The 26,682-nt window shown below is 40.2% G+C and overlaps 1 protein-coding gene across 2 annotated transcripts; it reads left to right on the top strand.

The window, feature by feature from the left end:
• The first annotated feature begins 620 nt into the window (after nucleotides 1-620).
• LOC118814679 (myotubularin-related protein 3) lies at nucleotides 621-26,457 on the top strand. 2 transcript variants are annotated; one of them, XM_036580390.1, is made up of 20 exons: nucleotides 621-773; nucleotides 8,873-8,932; nucleotides 9,290-9,352; nucleotides 10,367-10,483; nucleotides 10,797-10,879; nucleotides 13,496-13,659; nucleotides 13,980-14,076; nucleotides 14,642-14,755; nucleotides 15,786-15,970; nucleotides 16,056-16,190; nucleotides 16,317-16,428; nucleotides 17,080-17,275; nucleotides 18,047-18,232; nucleotides 19,205-19,375; nucleotides 19,790-19,929; nucleotides 20,752-21,793; nucleotides 22,965-23,075; nucleotides 23,837-23,925; nucleotides 24,203-24,229; nucleotides 25,433-26,457. In XM_036580390.1, the coding sequence occupies exons 2-20, from the start codon at nucleotides 8,930-8,932 to the stop codon at nucleotides 25,617-25,619; spliced, it is 3,222 nt and encodes a 1,073-aa protein (XP_036436283.1). In that variant the 5' UTR covers nucleotides 621-773; nucleotides 8,873-8,929; the 3' UTR covers nucleotides 25,620-26,457. The 2 variants fall into 2 exon arrangements, with proteins under 2 accessions (XP_036436283.1, XP_036436284.1); XM_036580391.1 differs by lacking the exon at nucleotides 24,203-24,229.
• Nucleotides 26,458-26,682: the final 225 nt, after the last annotated feature.

Below are 26,682 nucleotides of genomic sequence, written 5' to 3'. Positions count from 1 at the left end.
AGCACGCTCCGTTTGTTTACATCGCGAGCACGTACGTGTCAACTCGGAACACGTCGTTACGTAATGACGCCTCCGCTCTTTGATAGTGAAGAGAAGTTCGATTCAGTTTCCCGAACCGATTCTTTCCAACTGTTCAGATCAATGAATTACGCCCCTTTCAGCGATTTTTGTAACACATATATTCACCAATATATAAGAAATATATGCCAGCTTCATGTTATATAACATCAGGTTCTTTTGCATCATCTTCGTTTCTTTCATATCTGTGTTCACTCACCTATCAGACATACGCTATATGGACAAAGGTATTGGGACACCTATATATTACACCCGCAGAAATTTTTATGACATCCCATTCCATGTCCATAAGCACTAATGTGAAGCTGGTCCCCCTTTGCTAACAACTTCCCCTCTTCTGGCAAGCTTTCTACAAGATTTTGGAGTGTGTCTGTGGGAATGTTTGCCCATTCATCCAGAAAATAAACAGAAATTCTCCTTTAAGACTCGAGGACGGCTTCTTAAAAAGCTCGAATCAGTTGGACTTGCGAACGACTTATGAAGAAAAACCGGTTCAAAAGAACCGATTCGTTGAGGAGTCGGACATCACTAGAGCACTTTAAGCCAGTCAGAGAGGAGCGGAGCGATGGCTGCGTAGAGCGGTGACACCGGAGCGACGTTTACAGTTTATTTTCGTTTTTATTGTGTGATTTTTTTCATCTATCTTGTCAACGAGTCGCAAGGAACGGATCGCGTCTGAAAAGGGCAGATTGGAGGTGAGTGCGCATTTATATTGAAAAAGAGCCGCTGTTTTCTGCACAGGGCCTCCCGGGCCTGCCGGACGGGGTCCGCCCTCGTCCTGCCAGCCACAACACACATACATGCAGAGTTTGTATTGCTATCTTTGTGGTTCCTTAGCTTTGTTTCTGTTGCCTTCTGAATGCCAGTAGCTAACTGCTGCTCTGCGACACCTAACCCACCCTAACCTTAAGCGCAGGAACCAAAAGCACATCTTTGGGCTTTTTGTTTAAATAACAGCTGACCTTGTTGTAAAAAAAGGAATCGTCAGGACCAGCCAAAGGTCCCCACAACGTCGAATCATCATTCATAGGGTGCCCACAAAGCGTTAAATACACACACGGGTTCAACCGGCGAGCCGAGGCTGAAGTGAGCTGCTTATTCGGCTGCTTCTTGTTCGAATTTTCCCGTTCCACCTTAAATGGTGCAGCAGTTACATTCGAACAAGAGGCACCAGAATGTAACTGCTGCACCATTTAAGATGGAACGGGAAAATCGTAACAAGGTGGCAAATAAGAAGCTGACAGAAGCTTCACGGTTGAAAGAACTTCAATGCTGTCGATGTTTGTCAAATTGAATAGTTTATCTGCACATAACGTGCAAAACAAATAGTTGTCAACTTTCGAAGCATTTGAGGATAAAGACGCCACGTCTGTTCACTTCTGCATCCGCGGTGCTGAACAGAACACCGCGAAGCACCTCGCTAGCTAGCTAGCGTTAGCTGGGCTACCATAAAGCTCGCATATTGCCGAACAAACTAGTTATTATTATTATTTTTTTAAATCTGGAAAGATCCGCACTTACAGCATCACCCATGTAATGTAACTAACGTTAATCTGCAGTTTCTTACCGCTATAGTGGAAATCAATGCTAGTGCTAACAAACGATAGCATCCTGGATATTTTAGCTAGCAAGGAGAAAAGCAAGTATATAACAGCCTGCCAGAAGAAACATGACATACATTGAGTCCTAAATCACGCATATACTTCAACTTAACACCTTAGTTTCACTGACAAGAGAAGACATAAAGAAGCTGAACAACAATTAGCACCTAAACTTTGCTTAAGCAGTTGCTTGAAGGCTCTGTTTATCTCAGCATCTCTGCACGGTTGGATAGCGCTGGGCGATATAGCGTTCAGTACCAATATACCGGTACAGGTGCCAAGCAGCAGAAAAAAGAGCATGAATTTCTGGTCTGGTACCGGTCTCCCAGCATGGGCATGATGGTTGACTGGTGTACCAGCATCCAAAACACAACATATGCCGATTTACCTGGTGACCAGCTATGCTGGTCTATGCTGTTATTTTCTAGCAGGGTAATGTTAACAGTTGGGGAGGGCAACATGATGATAATGTCTTACAATAACAGATCATGTCACGCTTTTCTGAGCACATTGTGAATATCATCAGTACTTAAAGAACACTGACTACATGTTTGCATATCATATATTGTGAAAATGTCTTGAAATATCGTGATGTATTTTTGCAACATCGCCCACCCCTAATTAACAATAACGTGGGGGTAATTTTATTGGAAATGTTACAGAACAGTTTGAGTAAAGCCATCCTGCTATCCCTGTATTTGAAAAATACTGTGATATTTATCAAGTGTTTTGAATGTTATCACTACTATCCAGCACTAAAACATAAAGTCTGTGGTAGCTTTTCAGATCGTTTCCAGTGGAGTAAACAAAGTATTACAAATGTCATTGAGGGTTAATTGTTGTCCAGACTTGGCTGCCATTCTTAAGCCTCAGCACATAATAATGTGGGAGTCATGTGATAGAGTTGTTTTTGCTTTCACAGTCTCTCTTCTTTATTATGAGCTTTAATGTAAAATCATATATGGCCAAGTTCCTGCACGTACTCCCTTCAGCCTGTTTTATCTACTTTTACAAATGAACCATCTGTGGCCTGCATTTCTAGCCTCAGCGACTGTTTTTACAAGAGAGAAGTATTAAAACTGTTCTTAGAAGGTGAGAACTGCTCCGGCTACGTTTTATTTGGATTATTGGTACATGAATGGGCTGTTTTATAACAGTGGGAGATTGCATATTTCTTTCAGCTCTAAGCATGTGTGACCTCAGTCACTTGTGTAATTACATAATACATTAAAACAGAGCTGCTCTTGCTGTAGTTTGGTGGTAGTGTTGGCTGAATTGGAACTGAACTGGTAAGCTGAAAAGTAGACTGTGGCCAAGAGTTTGTAGACAACATTTCTTCTGAAATCAAAGGTGTTAAAAGGGAGTTTGTCGCTACTTTGCTACAGAAACAGCCTCTACTCTTCTGGGAAGGATTTACACTGGATGTGGTAACATTTCTGTGTGGATTTGATAGCAGCCACAAGAGCTTTAGTGAGGTCAGGTACTGATGGTGAATGATTAGTTTTGGATCGTAACTCATCCCAAAGATATTGGAGGGTGCCTTAGCACTCCAGAGAACACAGTTACACTGCTCCACAGCCCAATGCTGGGCGGGTTTATACCCTCTAGCTGATGTTTGTCATTAGGGATAGTGACCTTAGGCTCTTGTGTGGTTGCTCCAGACCATCCCATTCTACTGACAGTGCTCTGTGGAGAAGATAAAAACTGGGTGTGCGTAATTCGTCCAGCACTAGTGTTTTCTTCACAAGTTATCTGCAACCTATAATCAACCTACAATCCTTTATATATATCTACAACACAGTTGGTTTTATATTATTGAAATCAGTAATTCTGATATGGGACTATTGACAGTAGTGTGCTACATCAGCTTCTCTATGGGTTCTTTAAATGTCTTCCAAAGTGGTGAGAAGAGACAACTGCACGTATGGGAACAGTTGTTTTTCAGCATCTGCCAGGTGTATCATCTGATGTTGATGTTATCCTCTGTGGCTCTCTTCTGGTATCTCAACCATTTTTCCATTCATTCAGATGTCAGATTGAATGGCATGTGGCCCAGCAGGCCTCCTTCAGGGTCAGACCTTTCCCACTCCAGACACCACCATAACAAAACAGGCAGATAAAAACACTGCTTTCATGTGTCCTCGGAGTGCTGAGGTGCTGGTGGTTATAGGCTAAGATAAGATAGACAAGTTGTGACGTAAGTGGCCCTTGACTTAGCACACCACATGTCCACTTCTGTACAGCTACTTCTGTAGCTGCTTCTTTTTTTTTTAAGGTGGTGTTGCAGTATTGGCCATGCACTCTTAAAAATAAGGGTTTCTTAAATGGCTCTTGGCTTGAAGGTTATATGAAAAATTTGTAGAAAATCTTAACAGGCCCATATCACAACTCATATATAGAAACTAATCATGACATCATGAAAACCAACATATGTTCTTTGCATGATGCCTTAAAGGAACCACTTTTGATTCCTTAAAGGTTTCAGTGGATGGTTCTTTTGTAAGTGGAAAGAACTTTAAAACTTTGAAAGAATGTCTTTTGGGGGGTTGATTTACATTGGGAAAGAACTTTTTATATTAAAGCTTCTTCATACTAACAAATCACTTTCCTTACATGGTTCTTTAGCAAACCCATGTAGTTCTTCTATGGTAATGCCCTTTGTTGGACTTGCACTGCTTAGAAAAATGATTCTTTAAAGAAACCTTCATTGAAAGGTGCTTTAGGGACCCAAATTGGTTCTTCTATGGCATCACCCCAAAGAACCTTTTTTGGCAACTTTATTTTCAATTATTTAAATGGGAATTTCACAGATTTTTCAAAATTTCTGTGCAATTAAACGGTTAAGATGTAAGCAAAGTCAGTCAGAGTGGTTTAATGTGAAATGCTCAGTTCTGGAGAAATTCACAGATATCATGATGTGAGCATCGTTTCCCAACCCTGGTCCTGGAGGCCCACTAATCTGCACATTTTAGAGCTTTTTCTGCTTTAACAAAGCCACTGTAACTCAATAATGGGCTGTTAATGAGCTGATTCATTGGATCAGGTTTGTTGGTGGCAGGAAATCATGGAGCAGTGGGCCTCCAGGGACAGGGTTGAAAAACACTGAGGTAGACATCACGACCCCTGGTTCACCAACACTAAAGAAATCTGAGTCAGTAAGTTGTACCGCGTCGCATCAAGCCACTCTGAATGGCTTTGTTTGCATCTCAACGATTGACTTTTGAAGACGTTTTGAGAAATCATTGGAATTCCATTTTGAGTTCAATGGGTTTAAGCTGCTTTGCTCTTCAAGCCATGTGGAAAGACTTTAGGGGGGTCCCTTTGATTTGTATGGAGATAAAACTGTGTGGTCGAGCATGGGGTTGAAGGGATGAAGTTTTGTTTCCAAGACTTTGCATTCGTATGTTTATGCTAGCTGTTTGAACAAGTGTCAGTCTGGACAGAGAAAGTAAGTAAAAGTGAAAGTAAATAGAAGCCTCTGATTTGTAGATAACATACTAATGAGGTGTTGAGAAACTTCTCGCTTAAAGATCACTGCTGCTGCTTTTAGCAGTGCTGTGGTCTTTTGTCCAGTTTTACAGATAATAGTGTGTCAAATCACATCAGCAAGCCTATTTGAGATTACTTAACAACTCAACACAGTTTGGCTTGTGATAGCTTAGGCATGCAGTTAACACTGTACTAATTAGTGGGGTAACACATTCATTAATTGTTAGCTACATTAGCATCGTAGCTCTATTGCAAGACTAAAGAAGTTAAAATCACCAAGTGAAAGACCAGTCATGTCTTGGCAGACTGTACACAATTAGGATTAAGAGAAAATGGGCTAGCTTATTTTATTTATTTACTTATTTATTTACTTATTTATTTATTTTTGCACTTTAAGCTCATGTTTATTTGGACCAAGTAAGCAAATAAGTCCAAGTCAACGTCCAAAACCGCTTGATATGAAAAAGAATAGTAAGTTGTTACAGCTGTCAGGTCAGAGAAGGAAAGTAAAAGTGAAAGCAAATCTCTCCAAAACATAAACTTCTCCCAGTCACCAAGACTCAGTCCACACTGTGAAAAACACGCAAGTCTGTTTGTAGTTGTAAGACGCCGCAGAGGGCTTTTCCTTATCAGAGCTTTGCAGCTCTACTTTTGGCCAAAATTCCAGATCAAACACTGATTGGCTGGACTTCACTGTTAGAAATAAAGGTACTGTGTAGGTACGTTTTTTGTTCATCAAGGTATAAACAATATAAATGTACCCTCAAAGGTACACCAGTGGTTTTAGGGTCCAACTGTGTACCTTAAGAAAGTTTTTCTCAGTGGAAAAGTACATATTCATTAGATTATGGTACAATTATGTTCCCTGACTAAAGGTACTGAGATGTACCCTCGAGATTGACTTTTAAGTGAGATCTCCTCTTAATCTCATGTCCTTCTCATAGACATGATCAAATCCAGTTTGAAAGAAGAGTGAGACTTAAGCCATTTTCTATTGTTTCTGAAATTTGGCTCCTGAGGAACAACCCTCAGATTTGAGCATTTTGATCAGAATATTGTCACACATGTGCATGAACTCTTCTGTGTCTGTCTCATCTCACCCCAGTCTAACAGAATAATATTTTATGAGAAAAGATCTCATTGGTTCTATATCACAGAGCTCTCCCAGCAGTCTGTCAGTGTAGAAGGAGAACTCACGCAGTTTGAGATTTCACAATAATGTTAAGCTGCAACAAGCAGAATGTAAATTGGGTGTGTTGGGTTAAGGCAAACAAATGTTGCACGCCCAACAGCATGGTGTCAATTTGACTGTATTACCTGTGTTGGCTACTAAATAAACATGGCTAGAAAGCAAGATGGTTAAAAAGCCAATTTGGCCATTTTAATAATTGCATTCATTGAACAAGAAAAGATAAATCATTGATTGCATTTATTAATATGATAGTGTATCGTCAGCTAAAATGTTATGATCTTTTATGAGCTACACTTTGTAAGTTTTGGGGATTTAGTGACATCTCTGGTGCAAATGTGTAATTGCATGCAACATGTGGAGGAACATTTTGTAACGACGGGTTGAATCTGAGGGAATGAATCTGATGTTTGTGTGTTAAAAGAGGAATTCAAAGAGACCTCAGGGACCAAAGTATCAATGCCAGTAAAGCAGGAGCTCATGAGGCTGAAAAATCAGGACAAAGGACGTCAGGCAGTCATTGATTATGAAGAATTTGCTTAAGCATCACAGTTTTGTTGAAAGGGCTGATTTCATGGACAACAGAATTTTTCCTCACCTTTTTTTGAAAAGCCAGTTTGATGTAGTGTGTAAACATTTAATTAAAAAACATACCACTCCCATTGCATACACCCATATATGGAAACAAAGCTGCAGTTTATGAATTAATTGTTATGTGATGTCACATCCAACCTCAGGGGGCAAATAAAAGAATACAAGAAACATGTAGGACATGAGCCCTTTAAGTAAATTTTAATTTGTTCAGTTACTTATAGACCCTGAAATGGGGCAATAATGTACGAAGGTCTATAACTACAACCTACAACCTCAGAAGAACAGAGCCAAAACAACAAAACCTGTCCAAATGCTCATGAGCTGCACCGTATGTCTACATTGACATTTTCTGCTCTTCTCAGCATTTTTTCATTTACTCAGTGCTGCTGCAGAAAAACCACAAGTATTTCCTCTTTATGTTTGCTGTTGTTTGCTGTGTTTAGACGTGCATATCTTCACTGTTGTAAGAAAACCCTGTATTTCCAAATTGATGACTTTACAGGACGGGGAAAACGTTCTTAAAGTCTGTTGTGGTAATATTACAAACTTCAAAGTACAAACTTTAATTGCAAAATTGCTGGAACAGTATGTAAAATGTAAAAAAAACAAACAAAAAAAACCCCAGAAAGCTGTGATTTGTAAGTCCACTTTGACCTATATTTAATCAAAACCAAAAACAAGATATTTAATGTTTTACTTCATCAGCTTCTTTGCTTTTACAAAGTCTTTTTTGTAAAGATATCATTCTAAAAACTGATGCCTGCAACATATTTGAAAATGGGGAGACGGGGACAATTTCACATAAAAAACATGTCCAAACCATCCTAAACAGGTGATGCGGGCATGCTTGGGTGTAAAAGGTGCATCAAGGAAGGCCTAGTCTTTTATGAGCAAGCATGGGTAGAGGTTCACCATTTTGCCAAAAATGTGTCACCGAATAGTCCAACAAGTTCCTCAGCGAGCCATTGCAAGGATTTCAGGCATTTCACGCTCTACAGTGCATATCATGAAAAGATTCAGGGAATCTGGAGAAATCTCTGCGTAAAGGGAAAGGCTGATAACCACAATTTAATTCCCATGACCTTCGATCTCTCAGCAGACACTGCATTAAAAACCAGCATGCTTCTGTGATGGATATCGCCATATGGGCTTGGGAATACTTTCACAAACTGTTGTCAATAAACACAGTTCATCAAATGCTGCCGACTTGTCTGGTGTAGAGTTCTTCTGAAATGGGATGATGCACAGTGAAAACGTGTTGTGGTCTGACGAGTCAAGCTTTCAGATTATGTATGGAAATAATTAATGTCTGTGGGATAAGGAAGAAAAGGACTATCCAGATTGTTACCAGCATAAAGTTCAATACCCCATGGTATAGGGGGTGGTAGTGCTCATGGGATGGATAACTTTCACATTTGTGAAGGCACTATTAATGCTGAAAGATGTATAAACACTTTGCACCAATATAGGCTGCCTTCTAGATGATGTCTTCTTCAGGGGCATCCATGCTTATTTCAACATGACCTCACCAAACCACATTCTGTATGTGTTACGACAGCATGGCTTTGTAATCAGACAGTGCGGGTGCCTGTATTCCACACTTGTCCTCCACTGAAAATATGTGGAGCAAATTAAAGCTTAAAATGGGACAACAAAGGCTTGTACAGTTGTATGGCTGAAGACTAGTATAACTGGATCAGTTGGTGTCATCAGTCCAGAAACAATGAAGTGTTGTTAGAAGGAAAGGTAAATACACTCCTGTCCCAACTTTTTTGGAAGGTGTTGCAGGCACCACAAGCAAGTTTAGAAGTGGAATTGAACTTTGTAATTTTGTAAAATTTGTTCATTCATCGTGAAAATTTGGTGTTTTCAAATGATGTCAAACATAAAAACTGAAATGTGTCTTTTGTCTCTTCCTCAGTGAGCTCCAGCAGAGAGGCCTGCTGCTCTCTGGGCCGAGACCCTGCTCCCAGGGGCCATGGTAAGAGTGGATTCTGTACAAAACCAACCTGCTTCCTGGAGATTTAGCTTCCTACAGCGTTCAGTAGTTTCAACACTAATCAACCACATCTGCTCCAAATAAGCAATTACTTTTTCAGAAGGCGTTTACAAGCTGGGTGAGGTTGTTTTTATTTATTATTTTTTTTTGGGCTTCAGAATTTTGGGTTGGATCCAAACTTGGCAGGAAGGTAGATCTCTAGGAGGAGGTTTTGTATCCACTGTTAAAGAGAATTTATATAGGCTGCTTATACTGGTCATGGATCATACATTAAGGAGAAATTATCTTAAAAGCAAACGCACTGCATATGTTGTCTAACTGTATGTTTGTGCGCATCAGGGTGAAGAGGAGCAGCCCACTCTGGAGGCCGGTAGTCCGGTTGTGGAAGAAGAACATGTGCAGGCAAGAAACCTACCACAACAAGAGAGCCCATACACACACACACACACAAACATGTTTGTTTTCATACAGAGTCAGGATGTGGGGTCATGCATGTGTTCCGTATGTATTATAAATAATTATCTTTAAGCATCTGTAGGTACAGATATACTCGTATACAAGTACCCATATGTAATAATGTGTTATATACGTGTGGGTGTATATATAATAGGTCCCATATAAATTATTTACTGCATGTATGTACAGTACTATGCAAAAGTTAGAGACCACACTTTCATTTGTTTAATTTCCTGTGAAGGCAACCTTTGAATTCTTATTTGTTTTTTAACGTCGAGACAAAAAGCAGAAATCGTACATTTAACAGAATTTATTTATTTATTTATTAATACCAAAATGTTTATAATACTTTTCAATAATGTCACATTATTGAATAGTACATCACATTTGCCTTTATAACATTCTTTTCAGGAGGCTTCTTTTTAATTTTGAAGGGATATTTAGAAGTCTCAAAAGTTGGTTGCATTACCCCCCCCCTTGTTTTAGTAAGGACTACCTGACAGCTTTAAGTGCTGTTTAGCTGATGGCGACAGTTTTGGTGGTGTACCAGGTTGTGTGTGGTTGTTAGGAGTCCCTTTTTTCTGTTAATTTTTTGAACTCCAGTTTGGAAATTCATACCTTTTCACTTATTTTTCTTTGACTCTCGCTTTTTTATTCAGTTGAATTTATTTTATATCAGATCTTCTCAAAAATGTCTTCTGAATAAAATAAAACCTCTACTTATTGGCTGTTTTGAGAGGAAAGTAAATAAATTTATTTTTTGCACAGTACTGTATTATAAGGATCCGTATGTAATAAGAATATTTTAAGCCTAACCCCAAACTCAGGAACCAAAAAGTAATGGCTTTGCCCTTTCAGTTAAAAATAAATAAATAAAAATAAACATTGTTGCTTAGCCCAGATTTTATTAGTTTTTTAATGCTATTTGACCTGAAATTGTACAACTGTGTTTGTGTGTAGGTGCCATTCCCGGTGTTGCATGGTGAGAGTGTGGAGTATGTGGGCAGGGCAGAGGGGGCCGTCATCGCCTTGTCCAGCTACCGCCTTCACATCAAGTTCAAAGACAGTGTCATAAATGTAAGTGTCGTTTAAAGTGTTTTTCTCCCGAACACGCCCATGTGCATGCTTTCTTCACCCTCACTGACAGAGAGAGAGGCAGGTGGAGGTGTGGGAAGAACAGTACGAGTATATTTGTTTGAGCATTTGAATGGTAACTGATGAGAATGAGCGAGGGTGAGGGTGTAGTGCTGTTTGTCACAGAGTCAAATACTGTGCTGTAAATGCCTGCAGTAAAAAGACAAACTGCTTTCTTTCACAGCATATTTTACTATAAGCCTGTTGTGTTGAAAAGAGATTTTACTCAGTCTTTCTGTGTTTCTTTCACTGTCAGGTTCCACTGCAGCTGGTAGAGAGTGTGGAGTGTCGGGACATGGTCCAGCTGCACCTCACCTGTAAAGACTGCAAGGTCATCAGGTACATAAACAACCCTTGGTCTGACACTGATGACAAACCAAATGTTTTAACAACCCCTAGTCACACTGCATGTTTTATCAGTTTTTTTTAGTGAAAAAAGTCAACACATTCAGTACAGGGAACAAAATTGTAAATTTTCTGCCTAATTTCTATTTATTTGCTCATTTACAGGGCCCATATCCTACATTTTTCTGGCAGTTTATTTTTTTCCCCTTGAGGTCAAATTATAACATTTTGTGTGGTTTTAAGTACCAAAAATCGTGCTAATTAATTTTTACTAATGTTACAAACTCTCTTTATCCCTCAGAATTAATTGGGCTGTTTTTGTTACTGTACCTTTAAGACTGATATAAGATAAAGTAGCTCTGTTCTGTTCAGAAAGAACTCAGAGCTCAAACACTCTAGATCTGCAGTATGAGTTGGTGGTGCAAAAACGCTGTAGGCAGAGTAGGTGGATGGATGTAAATGAGTTGGTTCTTGTGACATCACAGAAACAATGTTTTCCATATATGGACTGAATGGACTTGGGGGGTGAATGTCACATTTTGAAACTTTGACAATGCTAACATATTAATTCAAATTTTTGCATATGACTATATGTTGGCGCGTAATAAACCTACTACCAGTTACACCACATTCAGGGGCGATTTCGCAGTGTGATTGGCTGAGAGGCATTCTATGATACTGGCTGTTTGCTGCATTTCTAAAATATCTTTGTGTCACTCCACCTTAGTTATCTGTAGCCCAGCACTGCCTGCCAGCTATTGCAAAAAAACTTAACTATTGTTGGAAATAAACTTTGTTGTCAAAAAAGCTAATAATAAAATGTCAGCAATGAAACTGCTATAATCTCGAACACATAAGACATTGGCACTGGTTGGCACTGCTTTGCTGATCTATGACTGCAGTACACTGGTACAGTATAGCACTCTGTCTTGTGTTTTATTGCATAATTAACCTGACACTCAGGAATGCAATGCACCCTCCTAGATACACACCTCCTTCTAATGTAGGGTGTGGAGAGAGACGTCTGCTTCAGAAATGGAAGAAAAGCCATGGAAAACAAAAGATAGTGTGCTACATTCTATGTCCAAATATTTGTAGACACTCCTCATTTTTAAATTCAGCTACTTTAAGGTGCACCTATTGCTGACATGAGCGTTCAATACAATTTTGCACAGGCTGCTTAAATACATTCACTGAGCACTTCGTTACAACCATCTCCTCGTAACTACATTCATTGTCCATTTTATCAGCTCCACTTACTATATAGGTGCACGTTGTAGTTCTACAATTACAGACTGTAGTCCATCTGTTCCTCTGCTTACTGTGTTAACCCCCTTTCACCCTGTTGTTTAATGGTCAGGACCACCACAGAGCAGGTATGATTTGGGTGGTGGATCATTCTGAACACTGCAGCGACACTGCTGGTGGTGTGTTAATGTGTGTTGTGCTGGCAAACACCTCAATGTCACTGCTGGACTGAGAATAGTCCACCAACCAAAAATATCCTCTGTGGTGGTCCTGTGGGGGTCCTGACCACTGAAGAACAGGGTAAAAGGGGGCTAACAAAGTATGCAGAGAAACAGATGGACTACAGTCTGTAATTGTAGAACTACAAAGTGCACCTATGTGATAAGTGGAGCTGGTAAAATGGACAATAAGTGTAGAAACAAGCAAGTGTTCCTAATAAAGTGCTCAGTGAGTGTATATATCGTCAGAAAAGCATTGCCAATAGAACGGGACACTCTGGAGCAGCCACTCACCTTCCTTCTCTAGTTTGCTTTAGGGTTCTCAGGTAACACCCACTAGTTGTTCTTACAGAATAATGGTTAGTTAAGTTCCAAGTAGCGTGGTAGAAATGTATGTAGTTCTATGTAGTTAACTAAGTTGGCCAGCTACGAGTATTAGCTAGAAGGACAAAACTAATACCTAAAAGCATTAGTTATCTAACATTAATGAAAATATGAAGTCTAAAGTGAATCTAAAATGAGCAAAGTAAAAAAAAAAAAAGGCGTTTAAAAATGGGAAAAGGTTGCTTATTGTAATACCTGTATGTGATAGCTGTTTTTTGTTGACCTGATGGATGAGTTCAAATGATTCAGTTACTGAAATATCATAAGGGCCTGTGGAGCAGTTTCAAGCTGTGCCCCATGTTGATGTCAAAGCATGTGACGTAAATCTAACACAATCCCAAAAGGTTTTACTTAAACTAATAAACAATCAAAAGAACAGATTGGCACTGTGGAGACAAAAACTCTCCATTTTTATTATGTGTTCATTTTCTGGAAATCTTGCATTTTTGGAAATACCAGCTACGCTTTGCAAAGTGTTACTTAGAATAAATGAGTTCTCCATTAACTTCTGTTTAAACTTGAGCCTGTTTTGTTCTTCTCTTGTAAAGTTACCTTTTTGGAGATATATATATATATTTTTTTTTCTAACAGCAACAAAATGGTAAAGTACCAAAGATGCAAACCTCAGACACCAAACATATCTTGACTTGAAAAATTGCATTTGGGGCAACAAATTTACCAAATGTTTGTTTTAAATGTTCTGTACCTTCATTATTGTTGCCCTTTTAATTGATCTCAAACTTGTTCCTGCTGCCCTCAGGTGTCACTTCAGGTCATCAGAGCAGGCCCAGGATTGGCTGAGGCGGCTGAATGCAGCCGTGCGCCCCCCGGCGCGACTGGATGAGCTTTTCGCCTTCGCCTTCCATTCTTGCAGTGCCACCCAGCCAGCTGAGAGAGACCTGCATGAGGAAATCTGCCACTCTGGTACACGCATATACATGCTTACACAACGCTTTAGCTCACCCACAGTTGCATAATTACACAATCACACGTTTAATAGACCGATTTCCTTCTGTTTTGTTCAGGGGGAGGTTTCCTAGACGAGATTAAACCAAATCCTGCTAGAAAATTACTGTTAATAGCACAGAACTGTTGAAAAAGCGTTTTTCAAGTCCAAAACTGGACTTATTGCACTAATCTGAGGAGGTGGCTCATTAGGCAATGGTCTGAGCTCTGCTGTGCTCTTGTGCGGTTTGTTTTGTACCTGAACTGACGTAACCCACCCATGCTGGTGTATCCTCCAGGTGAGCATGTGAGGGACCGGTTTAAGCACGAAGTGCAAAGGATGGGGTTCAGCAACCACAGTGCCTGGAGAATCTCTGACATCAACAACAACTTCAGGTGACTCTTTACTTGAAGCCTGAATTGTTCTGTGTCTTTTTTTTTTTGTTTTTACTATAAAATGTGATTCAGGGGTCATTTTAAAATGATAAATCGACCTAAAATCTCCTGGTGTCTGTCTGCTTCTTTAGACACAAAGCTAATGAGACAAAGCTTATACCTCACAATTTTTCACTTACCCCAGTTGCCAAAACATGTTTTTGGAGCCGAAGTTTTGCTTCTTCTAGTTTACACTAGGTCTGCTAAGCTAAGGTTGCTAACAAACACTAGGACTCAGTTACCCAAGTCATCAAAACTTATCCCCCTCAAGCAGCATCTAGGTCTACCTGGAGGGTTTGGGTGGGGAGTCAATATAATCAATAATTGCAAATTTTTCACCAGAAAATGTTGTGCTAATCATTTTTAGATATCACCCAGGACTAGTTAACACAGAAAGTCACAATGTGCTCCAAACACAGAAGGACCTGGATACTGTATGAAAGAAGTTTTGGAAATGTATTTTTACATTTTACATTTGTGTAAATTTTTATATTTTATATATATATAACTTTTTTTTTTTTCTTAGACTGTGTGCCACTTATCCTGAGAAGCTTTTGGTGCCTACTTGGATCACGGACTTAGAGCTAGAGAATGTGGCTTCGTTCCGATCCTGGAAGAGGATTCCAGCTGTTGTTTACAGGTGTGTGTGTGTGTGTGCGCATTCTTGCACCCTTTTCGAGGCTAACACTTGACCCCATCACAGACGACATATGCATTTAGAATGGCTGTGAGTCGCTTCCAAAAAGAGTTAGTTCTCCAATTCCAGGCATTTGGGAACCAAGAGTCAACTCCAAAGTTCTGGAATTGTTTTCAGAAACACAGAAACGTTCAAGCTTGGCTGCACCAGCGTGTGGAACGTGAGATTCTGCTGTCATTGTCTAGACAGCCTCTCACAATTATTACAATGACCTGCTCATAATTATTTGATCTGGTTGCAACTAATTAAGCTGACTGCAGTAATTGTCTCAATCATTTTTTAGCATGTATGCTAGCAGAATGAATGTTTACTCTTGCATAGGTTTGCTTGACTCTGCACATGATTTTGTAGACATTTGCATGAGTATCTGGCCGTGCGCACTGCAGTGTAGTTTATCATTTCGAGAATTCAACCAGTGTTAATAATAATCTAACATGGCTAGAAAGCAAGGTGGCTAATTGGCCATTTTGGCCACTTTCAGCTTGTACTGTAACAGTTGCATTCGATGAACAATAAAAGACGATTTAGTTATTAAGTTACAGTTATTATTAGACAATTAATCGTCAGCTAAAATTTCATAATCTTGACAGCCCCACACTCAGCAGTATAAAAACAAAACCATCTGAGAAACATTCCACTTTGCTGGTCCTAATAAAGAAATTATTATTTTCCCGGTAATGTATTGGCTTCTGTTTCCACATAAGTCCTTTTGCTAATTTTGAGGGAATTGTACTGCGTCTGTGTGCCGTTTAATCTTGCTGGCATTTCAACTCTTCATTACTGTTAACATCTCACATATAAATGTGCATTAAGAAAATCGAGAATCGAGAAAATGGTGTGGAATTGACTCTTGGGATTGTCCACATAGATTCCGATCACATGGAACTGGAGTCAGAATGTCAGGAATAGTATTTAGACACATGCATCTGCATTTTATATTGGCTTTATCTAAATAAAACCTTCCTCCACCCAGACATCTGAGTACAGGTGCTGTGATTGGTCGGTGTGGGCAGCCCGAGGTGAGCTGGTGGGGGTGGCGCAATGCGGATGACGAGCACTTGGTACAGTCCATCGCTAAGGCCTGTGCCATGGACCCTGCAGCCATTAAGCCTCTGCGCAACGGCCACCACCATACTAATGGTACTCACAACAGCTCAGGTCTGTACAGCAGTTTCTTTATTTGGCTGAAGATGAAATCTGACTTCCAAAGAGGTTTTAGCTGACTTTCTCTTGTGCATATTAGATCCTGTCATAACCAATGGCAACGAGGAGGTGGACCCACTAGCCACGCCTCCTCAGAAACTGCTGATATTGGATGCCAGGTCATATGCTGCCGCGGTTGCCAATCGGGCCAAAGGAGGCGGCTGTGAATGCCCAGGTAAACAAACCTATTTACTTAATCAGTACACAACTGATGTTATGCTTTCATTGTCCTGTTCTTTTAGGGATCCTCCCATTTGAATGTGAACTAAAGTAAGTGCATATACTCCTCTGCCTTCTGTAGAGTACTACCCAAACTGTGAGGTGATGTTCATGGGTATGGCCAACATTCACTCCATCAGGAGGAGCTTTCAGTGCCTAAGGGCGCTTTGTGCCCAAGTGCCTGACCCTGCAAAGTAAGTATATTTTCGTCAAATATACACAATTTGATTTATTCAGTTCAAAATGGACATTTGACGTAGTGTAAACATTAATTTAAGAAAAATCAATGACAAAAATGTAGATACGAGATTTTGTTTAGACAGTAATGTTATACTACTAGCCTGTGGCCTGTACCACAAACCATTATCAGAGTTCCTGACTTCGTTTCAATTTCACAAAGTCTAACAACTGCAAACATGGTTAACTCATTTCCTGATGCTGTTTCACAACTTTCAGTAACACTTTACTGGAGGGCAGCGTTCATAAGGCCATAACACTTACAATGCTGCTGTCAGAACAAAACCTCTTACCTCCAAAATGACAACTTTGCAGGAGAAAGAAAAAACAATCTTTAATTTTAGTACTCTTAGTGATTGTAACCAGACTTTTTTCCAAGTAATTTTGGACTATTTTTTTGGTCTATTCATCATGAAATTTACGCAGAAAGTAAAAGAGCAACAGGCATTTTTAAATTGTCAAACTGAAAAACAATGGAGATACAAGGCTTGTTCTAACGGCATTGATAAGCCTTTTATGACAGATGACTTGAGAAAGGCACTATATTAATTAAATTGAATATTGCTTCCACTTCTCTCTCTTTCTGTTTCTCTCTCTCTCTCTCTCAGTTGGCTGTCCGCTTTAGAGGGCACTAAATGGCTGCAGCATCTGTCTCTGCTGCTGAAGGCGTCTCTGTTGGTGGTGAACGCTGTGGATAGGGACAGGAGGCCTGTGCTGGTGCACTGTTCTGACGGCTGGGACCGCACGCCGCAGATAGTGGCTCTGTCCAAGCTGCTGTTGGACCCCTACTACAGAACCATAGAGGTGAGCCATTTTAACCATTTTTGCAAATTTTAAAATCTGTGCTTCTAAAAAAGTATTATGCTATCATATCTGTGACAAAACATTTACTAGATTTTATTAGTTGAAGCTGCACTATGTAAATTTTGGTGATTTTGGAGACCTCCCTGGTGGAAATATGTAGTTGCATGCAACATGTGGAAGCACATTTTGTAACATTGGTTGTACTTTGGGCCGCTTCCTCGAGCAGATTAATCAGATTAGTGCAAATGTGTTGAAAGAGTATTCAGAGACAACTCAAGTCAAAACCTGGCGCAGGATGTGTCTTGCACAGTTTTTTCTGCTCCGTGTACATGGTGCAAAACATATATTATTGTAAATCATCATTAATTAATAATACGCTTTATCTTCCAGCTATATAAACAGCTATGACAGCTAAAGACACTTAAACACTTTGTCTTCTAACTTAAAGCAAATTGGTGTGCAATTTGTAAGTATGTAAAGTATGGCATTTCTAAGGACAATAAAAAAAAAAACCTCAGTGTGACTAAAAGAATTCTTGGCGTGTTTTTCATTCATGTTACTTCTCACCCAGTAAAACATGCAATTGTGATGTTAACCTTGGAACATCAGAAGAATGTGATAAAAAAATGTGATAAAGTCTTTATGGTTTCACAGTACTGAAGATTCTAATAGCCAAATGTACCTTCTGTTGTTAACAGCAGTATCCTGTCAATAGGTAGTAAAACTCTCTCATGGCGCGCTCTGAGTCACTGTCTTCTTTAATCTCTGCAGGGTTTCCAGCTGCTGGTGGAGACAGAGTGGCTGGATTTCGGGCATAAGTTTGCAGACCGCTGTGGACACGGGGAGAACGCGGACGACGTGAACGAGCGCTGTCCTGTTTTCCTGCAGTGGCTGGACTGTGTCCATCAGCTGCAGAGGCAGTTTCCCTGCTCATTTCAGTTCAACGAGGCCTTTCTGGTACCACGCGCCCCCTACTGTTTCTATTGTGTACTGCACAGTTCAGAGCAACAGTTAGTGGCAGTTAAAAATGCCACACTCTGGAAGTAGGAAAGCTTGCGATGTCCCACCCGCTTAAGGATACATAGCAAACAGAGCTAGTCCAGGGAGGAGAATGAGCCAGATTCAGTTAAGGCCTTTAACTGCTACTTAATTTCACTGTTATTGCTGTAAACTGTTCTATGAATTAAGCATTTATTGCCATTTTAGATTTTCTTGCCAAAGATGTTTGAAAGTGACAATGTCAAGTAGTTCACCCAAAAATTAGATACTTCTCTTTACACCAAATGTGGGTGAATTGGTGTCTGAAGTAGGAATGCACCGATCTTGGATTTTTAAAGGCAGATTGCAAATTCTTTACAACTAAATTGGCAAATTGGCTGATTTTTATTATTATTTTTAACCTGAAGCTCACAGTCACAAAAAAGTCACTACATAAATAACATGCTTTCTGATGGGCCCAATTGGCAATTTAAAATCCTAAATGAAAAATCTGCTGCTCCTTTTTTAAAAACATGGATTAAATAAAGTGAGAGGTAACTGGGTATTTAGCATAATACGTCGTGCATAATTATGCTACAACATTTCGCTATGGGTCTTGGTTGGATCTTGGTTGATTTGGATCATGCATCTGTAGTCTGAAGTTAGCTTCTTTGCAGTTGTGTGCAAAGGTTTGGGTGCCCCAAGTCAAATGACATGTTTTTGTTGATTTACTAAGTAAATAAAGTTAACACATCCTCTACAGAGAACTCAATCCCACATGTTTTAATACACAGTTACTGTTGATTTGCTGAATTTAACATATTGTAAACCAAAACAAATACCATAAAATGCAGCCTGTGCAAGAGTTGTGGTACATTTTATACTGTATGTTTTGTTTTAATCCAAAGTGTTAAACAAAGCACATCTAAGGAGTTGTTGTATGTTGTGCAGGTGAAGCTGGTGCAGCATACCTATTCCTGTCTATTTGGGACGTTCTTGTGTAACAGTAGAAAGGAGCGAGAGGAGTCGGGTGTGCTGGAAAACACCTGCTCTGTCTGGTCCCTTCTGCAGCCAGCGAACAGAGCCTTCCACAACATCCTCTACTCACCACACTCCGAGATGGTACTGCTGCTTTCGGTCTTTGCTTTGCAGTAGTTAAAGTTTTTAGCTTTTTATTATGAGTTCAGTCCTTTCGTCTATTTTCTATAAGTTCTGAGCTTTAAAACAATTCCTGAAATCTACTTAACGCTGGCTTGTAATTCTTACCCGCTGTCAAAAGGGCATTCTGACACTTGAGGTTTTTTAGAAACCAAGGCTGTATGTCACAAATTACAAGATCTGTAATTTTTATGCATGCAACACATTCAATCAGGCTGTTCCAATAGTTCCAAAGAAGCTAGAATTTTTCATATGCCAAACCCTTTTGTGTAGATAACTGCAGGCTAACACAGGAGAACTAATGCTAGCCCTATTCTTACTTTCCTTTCCTTCAACTTCTCTCCATGCATTATCTCTGGGTCCTCTCCTTCCTGTCAGGTGCTTCATCCGGTGTGCCATGTGCGGAACCTGATGCTGTGGAGTGCCGTCTACCTGCCTAACTCCGCCCCCTCTCTGCCTTGTGAGGAGTCTTCTTACACTTCTCCTTCAGTCTCACCTGAGGGCACACCTCCGGGCAGGTAAATAATTTGATTAGGAACACACGTCAGAGGCTGTTCAAAAAAGACTTCATAAGTACCTGATATGTTTTACAGCTGACAAAGCACTACATCTCACAGGTGCATGAGCACCTACATTTGAGAACCCCCGCCAGGTTTCTTCACGCAATTGTGTCTAAAATTTACATGTTAATACATCTTTTCATATACCTGTGAATTGTCATCTAGATTGCCTCAGTTGACCTATCTGTGCTCTGCCCATATATGCATATTTATTTAAAGCAACTGTTGCAAGGTCGGACAGAATGTTGGCAAAAATTCCACTCATCGTGTGAAAGGGTGACAGATGGACCCTCTTAGAATAACTTGAAAAACAAACAATTCTCCTTTAAAAACCTTAATTACACAACAGAAAACTACACCTGCTACATTTTGACAGTGTGACCTTTCATACATACAGAATAAATATCAATTAATGAAGCACTCAAAATGTATAGTTGTACACCCCTGGTCATATTACATAATAAGTACACATCCTCTACAGGAAACAACTTCAGTATGGCATTTTTCTGCAAATTTTACTACACAATTTCTGTTTATTTGTTGGGGGGAAAAAGTGTCATAACTTTTGCACGGCTACATTTTATTTTGTATTTTTTTTCCCAGTTTGTTAAATTCAGCAAATAAACAGTAATTGTGTATTAAAACGTGCAGAAGTGTGTTCTTTGTAGAGGATGTGTAACTTTTTTCATTTAGAGAAATCAACAAAACATGCAATTTGACTGGAATCTGCAATCATGAGAATTCAGCATGAAGTGAAGCTGAATTTTCTTTTTTTTCCAGATTGCCAAAGACGCGTTCCTATGACAACTTGCTAACAACCTGCGAGGAAACGAATCCTGCAGCGTCGAACCGCCGCTGCAGTGACCCCAACCTCAACGAGAAGTGGCAGGAACACCTTCGCTCAGTGGAGATCACCATAGCAACGGTAGCCGAGGACAACCCTCAGCAACCAGAAAGCCCGGCCAATCTAAACACCGATCGTAGTCAGATGGTGAACGGATTGGACGAGAGGCTACGGGAGGAGGGGTTACTCAATGGGGTGGAACGTAGTGACTCAAAAATATTAAATGGGACTATTTTAGCAAATGGGGGTGGGGCTGAGGAAGAGAGGGGTAGCGAAGTCACCCTTTCCATTGTTGGCTCCGCCTTCCAGGTTGCCACGCCCCCACCCTCAGAACTGCTCAAGAATGTGCCTGAACAGAACGGCAAAGACGCAGTGGACGCTTTTTGTGAAGAGCAAATAGAGGAAGCGCTGGAACTTTCCACAGAGGAGTCCTTCACCCCTGTTGTTTCTCCACCTTCGCAGCTCAGCCACCTCACTAACGGCCACATTATTGTAAACGGAGTGGATGAAGCATCACCTACAAAGGAGCCTCTTAGTCCCATTAAAAACCCCACCCTTCGCTCCCTCTCACAAAACGACTCTCCACTGGAGAGCTCCACAGAAACTTTAACCGAGGAGTGCCTACTCCCAACACACACACCACACAAATCCCTCCGCTCGCCTTCCCAGTGTGCCTTGCAGCCTCTATCCTTGTTGACCCATCACGACAGCTCTGTGTGTAATGGGGAAGCTCCTCGTGTCAACGGCTGCGGTTCACTTAGCCGCCAGACGTCAACGACGAGCAGCGGGTCGCTCACGTCCCCTCAGCAGCGAGGGCCAGTTGTCCCGGGACACCTGGACCAGGACGGGCTGAGCATGCACAGCGATGCTGTGCAAATGCGCCTCAGACAGATGGAGGCTGGCCACCAGCTGCAGGTGGAGACGCTGAAAAGACAGGTGCAGGAACTGTGGAGCCGGCTGCACGTTACTGGAGAGCTGGTAAAGAACATACCGTACTCTCTCATGTAAACAGGGATGTACAGTACTGTGCCTTCATGTCATTAATTTTCAATCAAAAGGGACTTTAAGTCCAAGTAATATTTTGACAAAAAAAGAAAAAAAAAGCAGAAAATGTTTAACAGAAAATTACACATTAGTACAGAGCCAGGAAAAGACAGCACCTCCAAAACAGTCTATTGCTTTTAAAACACATTTTAAATAATGCCTGCTGGTGAGCACTTTAAATAAAGTCCTTTATAGTGGTCAGTTTTCACTAGAATAGTTCCAGTCACTGATAGACAACTTCCAGCACCCCTAAAAAACAGACAAGGGGCTTAGGGGAGTAATAGTGAATGGAATGCAGCCTGAATGGCATATTGGTGCCATCTACAGGGTGGAATGGGAAATATTCTTAAATTTGTTTCAGGATACCTTAGAGATATTTGAGACCTTGGAAAACAGTATATGTGACATTTTTTTCTAAAAATTATATAAACATGGAATTGTTTGATGCCCTGTAGTTAAAATAAAGAGGTCACTAATATGTAAATAAAGCATAGTTGGGCTTTTTCATGTAAAAGTTTGTAGAAAATAAAACAGAAAACAAAACTACTGATAATCCAAAAATGGCTGGAATGGTTGTTTTTTTTTGTTATTTATTTTTTTTATTGGAGAGGCTCAATTATCTTGAGACGATTTTTCAGTATTTCGTGTGTCCACACTGTTTATTATGCTTCAGTTTTTTTCAGGAGACTTACTTTCAGTTTATCAAAGAAATCTACAGGGATATTTTTCCACACTTCCAAAGTTCAGTCTTAAAAGGTGGTTGCAGTTTCTGCTTTTCACAAGCCAAACAATCAAAACACATTCAGTGATAAGGTCTGGACTTTTTTGATATGCACATTTCCTTTTGTTTTTATCTATCTACTTTTCTCAGTTTCTGAGCTTGGATGGCTGGATATGTTTGGTTAACAGACTGTTCTGAATTACATGATGCGTGTGATGCTCTATTGAGTTCAAAAAGACATTTTCAGAAATTTATGACCTTAAATTTTAAAGTCGGTCATAAAGACATGGTCAACTGCTTGCTGTTCTTTTCTCTTTACCCCTTCTTATTAACTCTTGATTAACACCTTTGTCCTGCCTTTCTTTCTCATATCTTTCTCTGCAGACGGCTGTACCAGACCGGGAGAATAATGTGGAGGGTGTGTGTCTGTCTCACTGCAGCACTGAGCTCTTCTCCGATAACAGCTGGGAACAGGAGGAACAGAATGACAAACAGGTGAAGGGATGGTGTAAAATAAAGAATAGTCTACAAACAACTCAAAAGTTTGGACACACTAACTAACACACTATTTTGGAAGAGCGCCACAGTCGCGTCCTGTGGTAAACTAAAATGTAGCAAAGTCGATATGTTTTCCTGTATGGACATTTTTCCTCTGAACGTTGTTGGACCCTCTGAATAAAGATGTGAAATACGACTATTGCTATTGAATGAAGCATTTTGCATCAAACTACCATGGATAACTTTAAAATCTTAGCAGGTAATTAATACAGACATTTTGAACAATTAGTGGAATTCCATTTTTTAGGCATTTAAGCACAAGCTTGTAGATAAAAGCACCTTAATGTCAACAGGAATTGGAAATTGTAACACATTTTCCTTCTGTACCATGACATACTTAGGAGTTACACGTAGCTGGCATATGCTGCCTTTGCTGCCTGAGAGTCACATCATAACAAACGCCCTTGCAAAGAATGATACAGCTGAAATGTACTTTCTGAATTTACGAGTAACAATTCATCCTCAATAAGGACAGTGACAACATTTTCTAGCGACATTATTTGTAATGTAGATAAATTGCGCAACAATGTACGTAAAGGCCAGTATAATCGCAGCCCCACAGTCCTTCTACACAGTTATCTCCCCTCTTGCTGCTACACAAAAGGTGGTAAACGAAGTGCATCCACTGACAACACGGACATAAATGCAAGGCTGAGTGTGCAGTAAAGAGAAACTGAAAGTGTGTTCTTTGTTTCTAGGTATCACGGTGGTATCCAGGTCACCTACCAACCCGCTGCTACGGGTGTGAGAGCAAGTTTTGGTTGGCTGCTAGAAAACATCACTGCAGGTGAAAATGTGCACTCTCTTCTCTACTATTCTCTGTCTGTCCTTTAAATGAGATGTTGCACTCTCAGCTTTACAGCACAACACTCCTAATCCCCAGTCCTGGCCAAGCTAATCACAGAACCTCATTCAGACACTCAGCAGTTAAAATAGTGTAGAGTAGGCTTGGACGATGAAATGAGGTGTGTTCTTTGTTAGTTAAGGGCTTCTGCTGTCCACTCAAATTCTCTTTCTCTCTGACTTTTCATCCTGTCCTCTGTCTCCTCCCTTTCCCCCCACAGTGCCAGAGAACCTGTTGAGGAAGCCTGGTGAGACTCCCCTTTCCCCTCTTTTGTTTCATCCATCTGTTGCATCTATCCATCCGTCTGTTCTTTTCCATTTCAACCCCTCTGAATAGTATCTGTATGTGTACTGTATACACATTAACCAAGGTCATCAACAAACAGAGTAAAACAGCTCACACTACACTTCATACATAAAGGAATACTTCGGTGTTTTTCAGTCTGTCTGCTTGTTAATTATTACAGACAATTATTTCAACATGTTTCTCTGAGCGCTCTCTGAAAACAACAGAAAACTCAACTTGAAATGCACTTTCAATAAAAGCCACTGGGCAGTTGAATTCCGTCAGGCTGTAAATCTGTATAATTTCTCTATGAAATTACACTAGTTTTCCAAAAGGAAGGATTTGCAGTAACTCATTACCTGTGTAATGGTGTGGGTGGAACACATGATCGCCATGGCAACCAGAACACTTGGGGGGGGGGTGAAAGTAACCGGAACTACTTTTTTTACTACATTGCTTTGCCTTGATTCAAACGTCATAAGAACAGCTCTGATGAGAAATTCTCATCCTAAGGCCTGTATTATTGTTGTGCAACAATTGAGCACTTGCAATGAAAAACAGCCATGACATTTTTGTAAAAATCATATAAACATGGTATGGCATTGTCCGATGCCCCGTATTTAAAATAAAGCGGTCACTAAAATATAAATAAAGCATAGTCTGGTATTGTAGAAGGTGGTACAAAATAAAATAAAATAAAACAAAAAAAACAATAACTAACAATCTAAAAAAGGGTGGAATTGTGAATGTTTTTTCGCTGGAGGAGCTCAATTGTAGTTTCAAATTTGCATTAAACATTTCAAAGCAACTGCTCATTTGGCTTCTATTATAAGTCCACAGGTTTTCGGTTATTTTCTGTGAAGCCCTGCTGGTGATATCCCTTCCTATAAAAAACATTACGTGGCCACAGCTAAGAATTCAGTTTTAATAGTTAAGCCTACACATTTTTATTAACAAGGGATGTCAGTGTATACTTTTCTAAGTACAGGAAAATGTTATGATTGTCTGTAGTCACTGACAATATAACACAGATGCAGCGGATAGAGTTTAGGTTGAAAAACACTGTTCTCAATTAAAAGTAAAAAAAAATATATAAAATATAAGTTGTTGGCTTTATTTAGTTTAATGTACTAAAGCTACTGCCTCCTCCCTGCTGCCCTTTTAGGAATTGTGGGAATGTGTTCTGTGCCAGCTGCTGTGACCAGAAGGTGGCGGTGGCGAGTCAGCAGCTGTATGAGCCTAACCGCACGTGCCAGGCCTGTTACAGTCATCTGCGGCCCTCTGCTGTGCCCCCTGCGCTGCCCCCTGCTGACATGGAGCTGGAGAAACCCATTACTGCCAGTTCCAACTGAACGCAGCCCTTTACATGCTGATCTAGGACCACACTGTCCTGTAGAAATCTTCTCTGAATCCGTTTATATGAGAAACAGGATAAAGATCTTAGATTAGTGACTGTGTAACTTCCAAAACCATTTGAACCTTTAACATGTTCCTTAGCCATATGGAATCAATTTAGGTGATGGAGGACTTGGTTATGAATGATGTCATGAGTTCAAATCCTATAACAAAGCATCAAATAATTAGCGTAATTTATTATTATTATTATTAATAATAGAAGGATCCCATTTAGTGGTCTTGAACTCCTGACAAGTGGATTCTGTTTTGGTTAAGCTGCAGGCATTTAAATATGCACAGTGCTGCATATGGGACTGTACACATTTGAACAGCTGTGCTCATGTGAATAGGAAATGTCTGTATATAATGCCATGTGTACAGTCAATGGAGAGAGCAATGTATATTATAAAGTCTTGAATTTGAATGATGATGGACTTGGGATTTGGAAGCTTTTTCAGAGTTTCCAGGTTTTCTCAAGTGATGAGCGCCTTCGCTGGATTGCTGGATGGACAGGATGGACAGAGCAAGCCTGGCCACTTGGACTCACAGTGAGACAAACAGGAGCAGATCCCGTGTATGGCTCGCTAATGTCTCAAATGTGTTTCGCGTTGCTTCGCTGCCTGTAGGATGCAAGCTGTGTACGTGCGTGTTTGTTGGTGAAGGCTCATCACCCTCTTCCCTTTTTTTTCCCCTTCTGTGCTACTGCTGCTGCTTTGGAGTCTGTGGAGCTCAAACATTTGAGTGAATGAAATAAAAAAAGCACAACACACTGCCAAGCCAAACCTCCGAGTATGGTCTTTGAGTATGCTTCAGTGGGTCAGAGTAAGATTGGCGGGGCTCTGTGAGAAATCCTTCTGGCTCTCGGTTCATTTGTCTGTACTTCTTATAGAGCCGAGCCAGACTGGGAAGCACAAACAGGAAGTTCAATTTTAGCTGATGAGATGCAGCATATTCATGGTACATTTTTTTGTGTTGAATTAATAGTCCAGTGTCAGTGCTCTACACTTGCAAAAATACTTT

This window comes from Colossoma macropomum, unplaced genomic scaffold, assembly GCF_904425465.1.
Source record: "Colossoma macropomum unplaced genomic scaffold, Colossoma_macropomum, whole genome shotgun sequence".
Taxonomy (NCBI): Eukaryota; Metazoa; Chordata; class Actinopteri; order Characiformes; family Serrasalmidae; genus Colossoma; species Colossoma macropomum.
The sequence above is the reverse complement of the archived record's forward strand: the minus strand, read 5'-3'. Positions and strand labels throughout refer to the sequence as shown.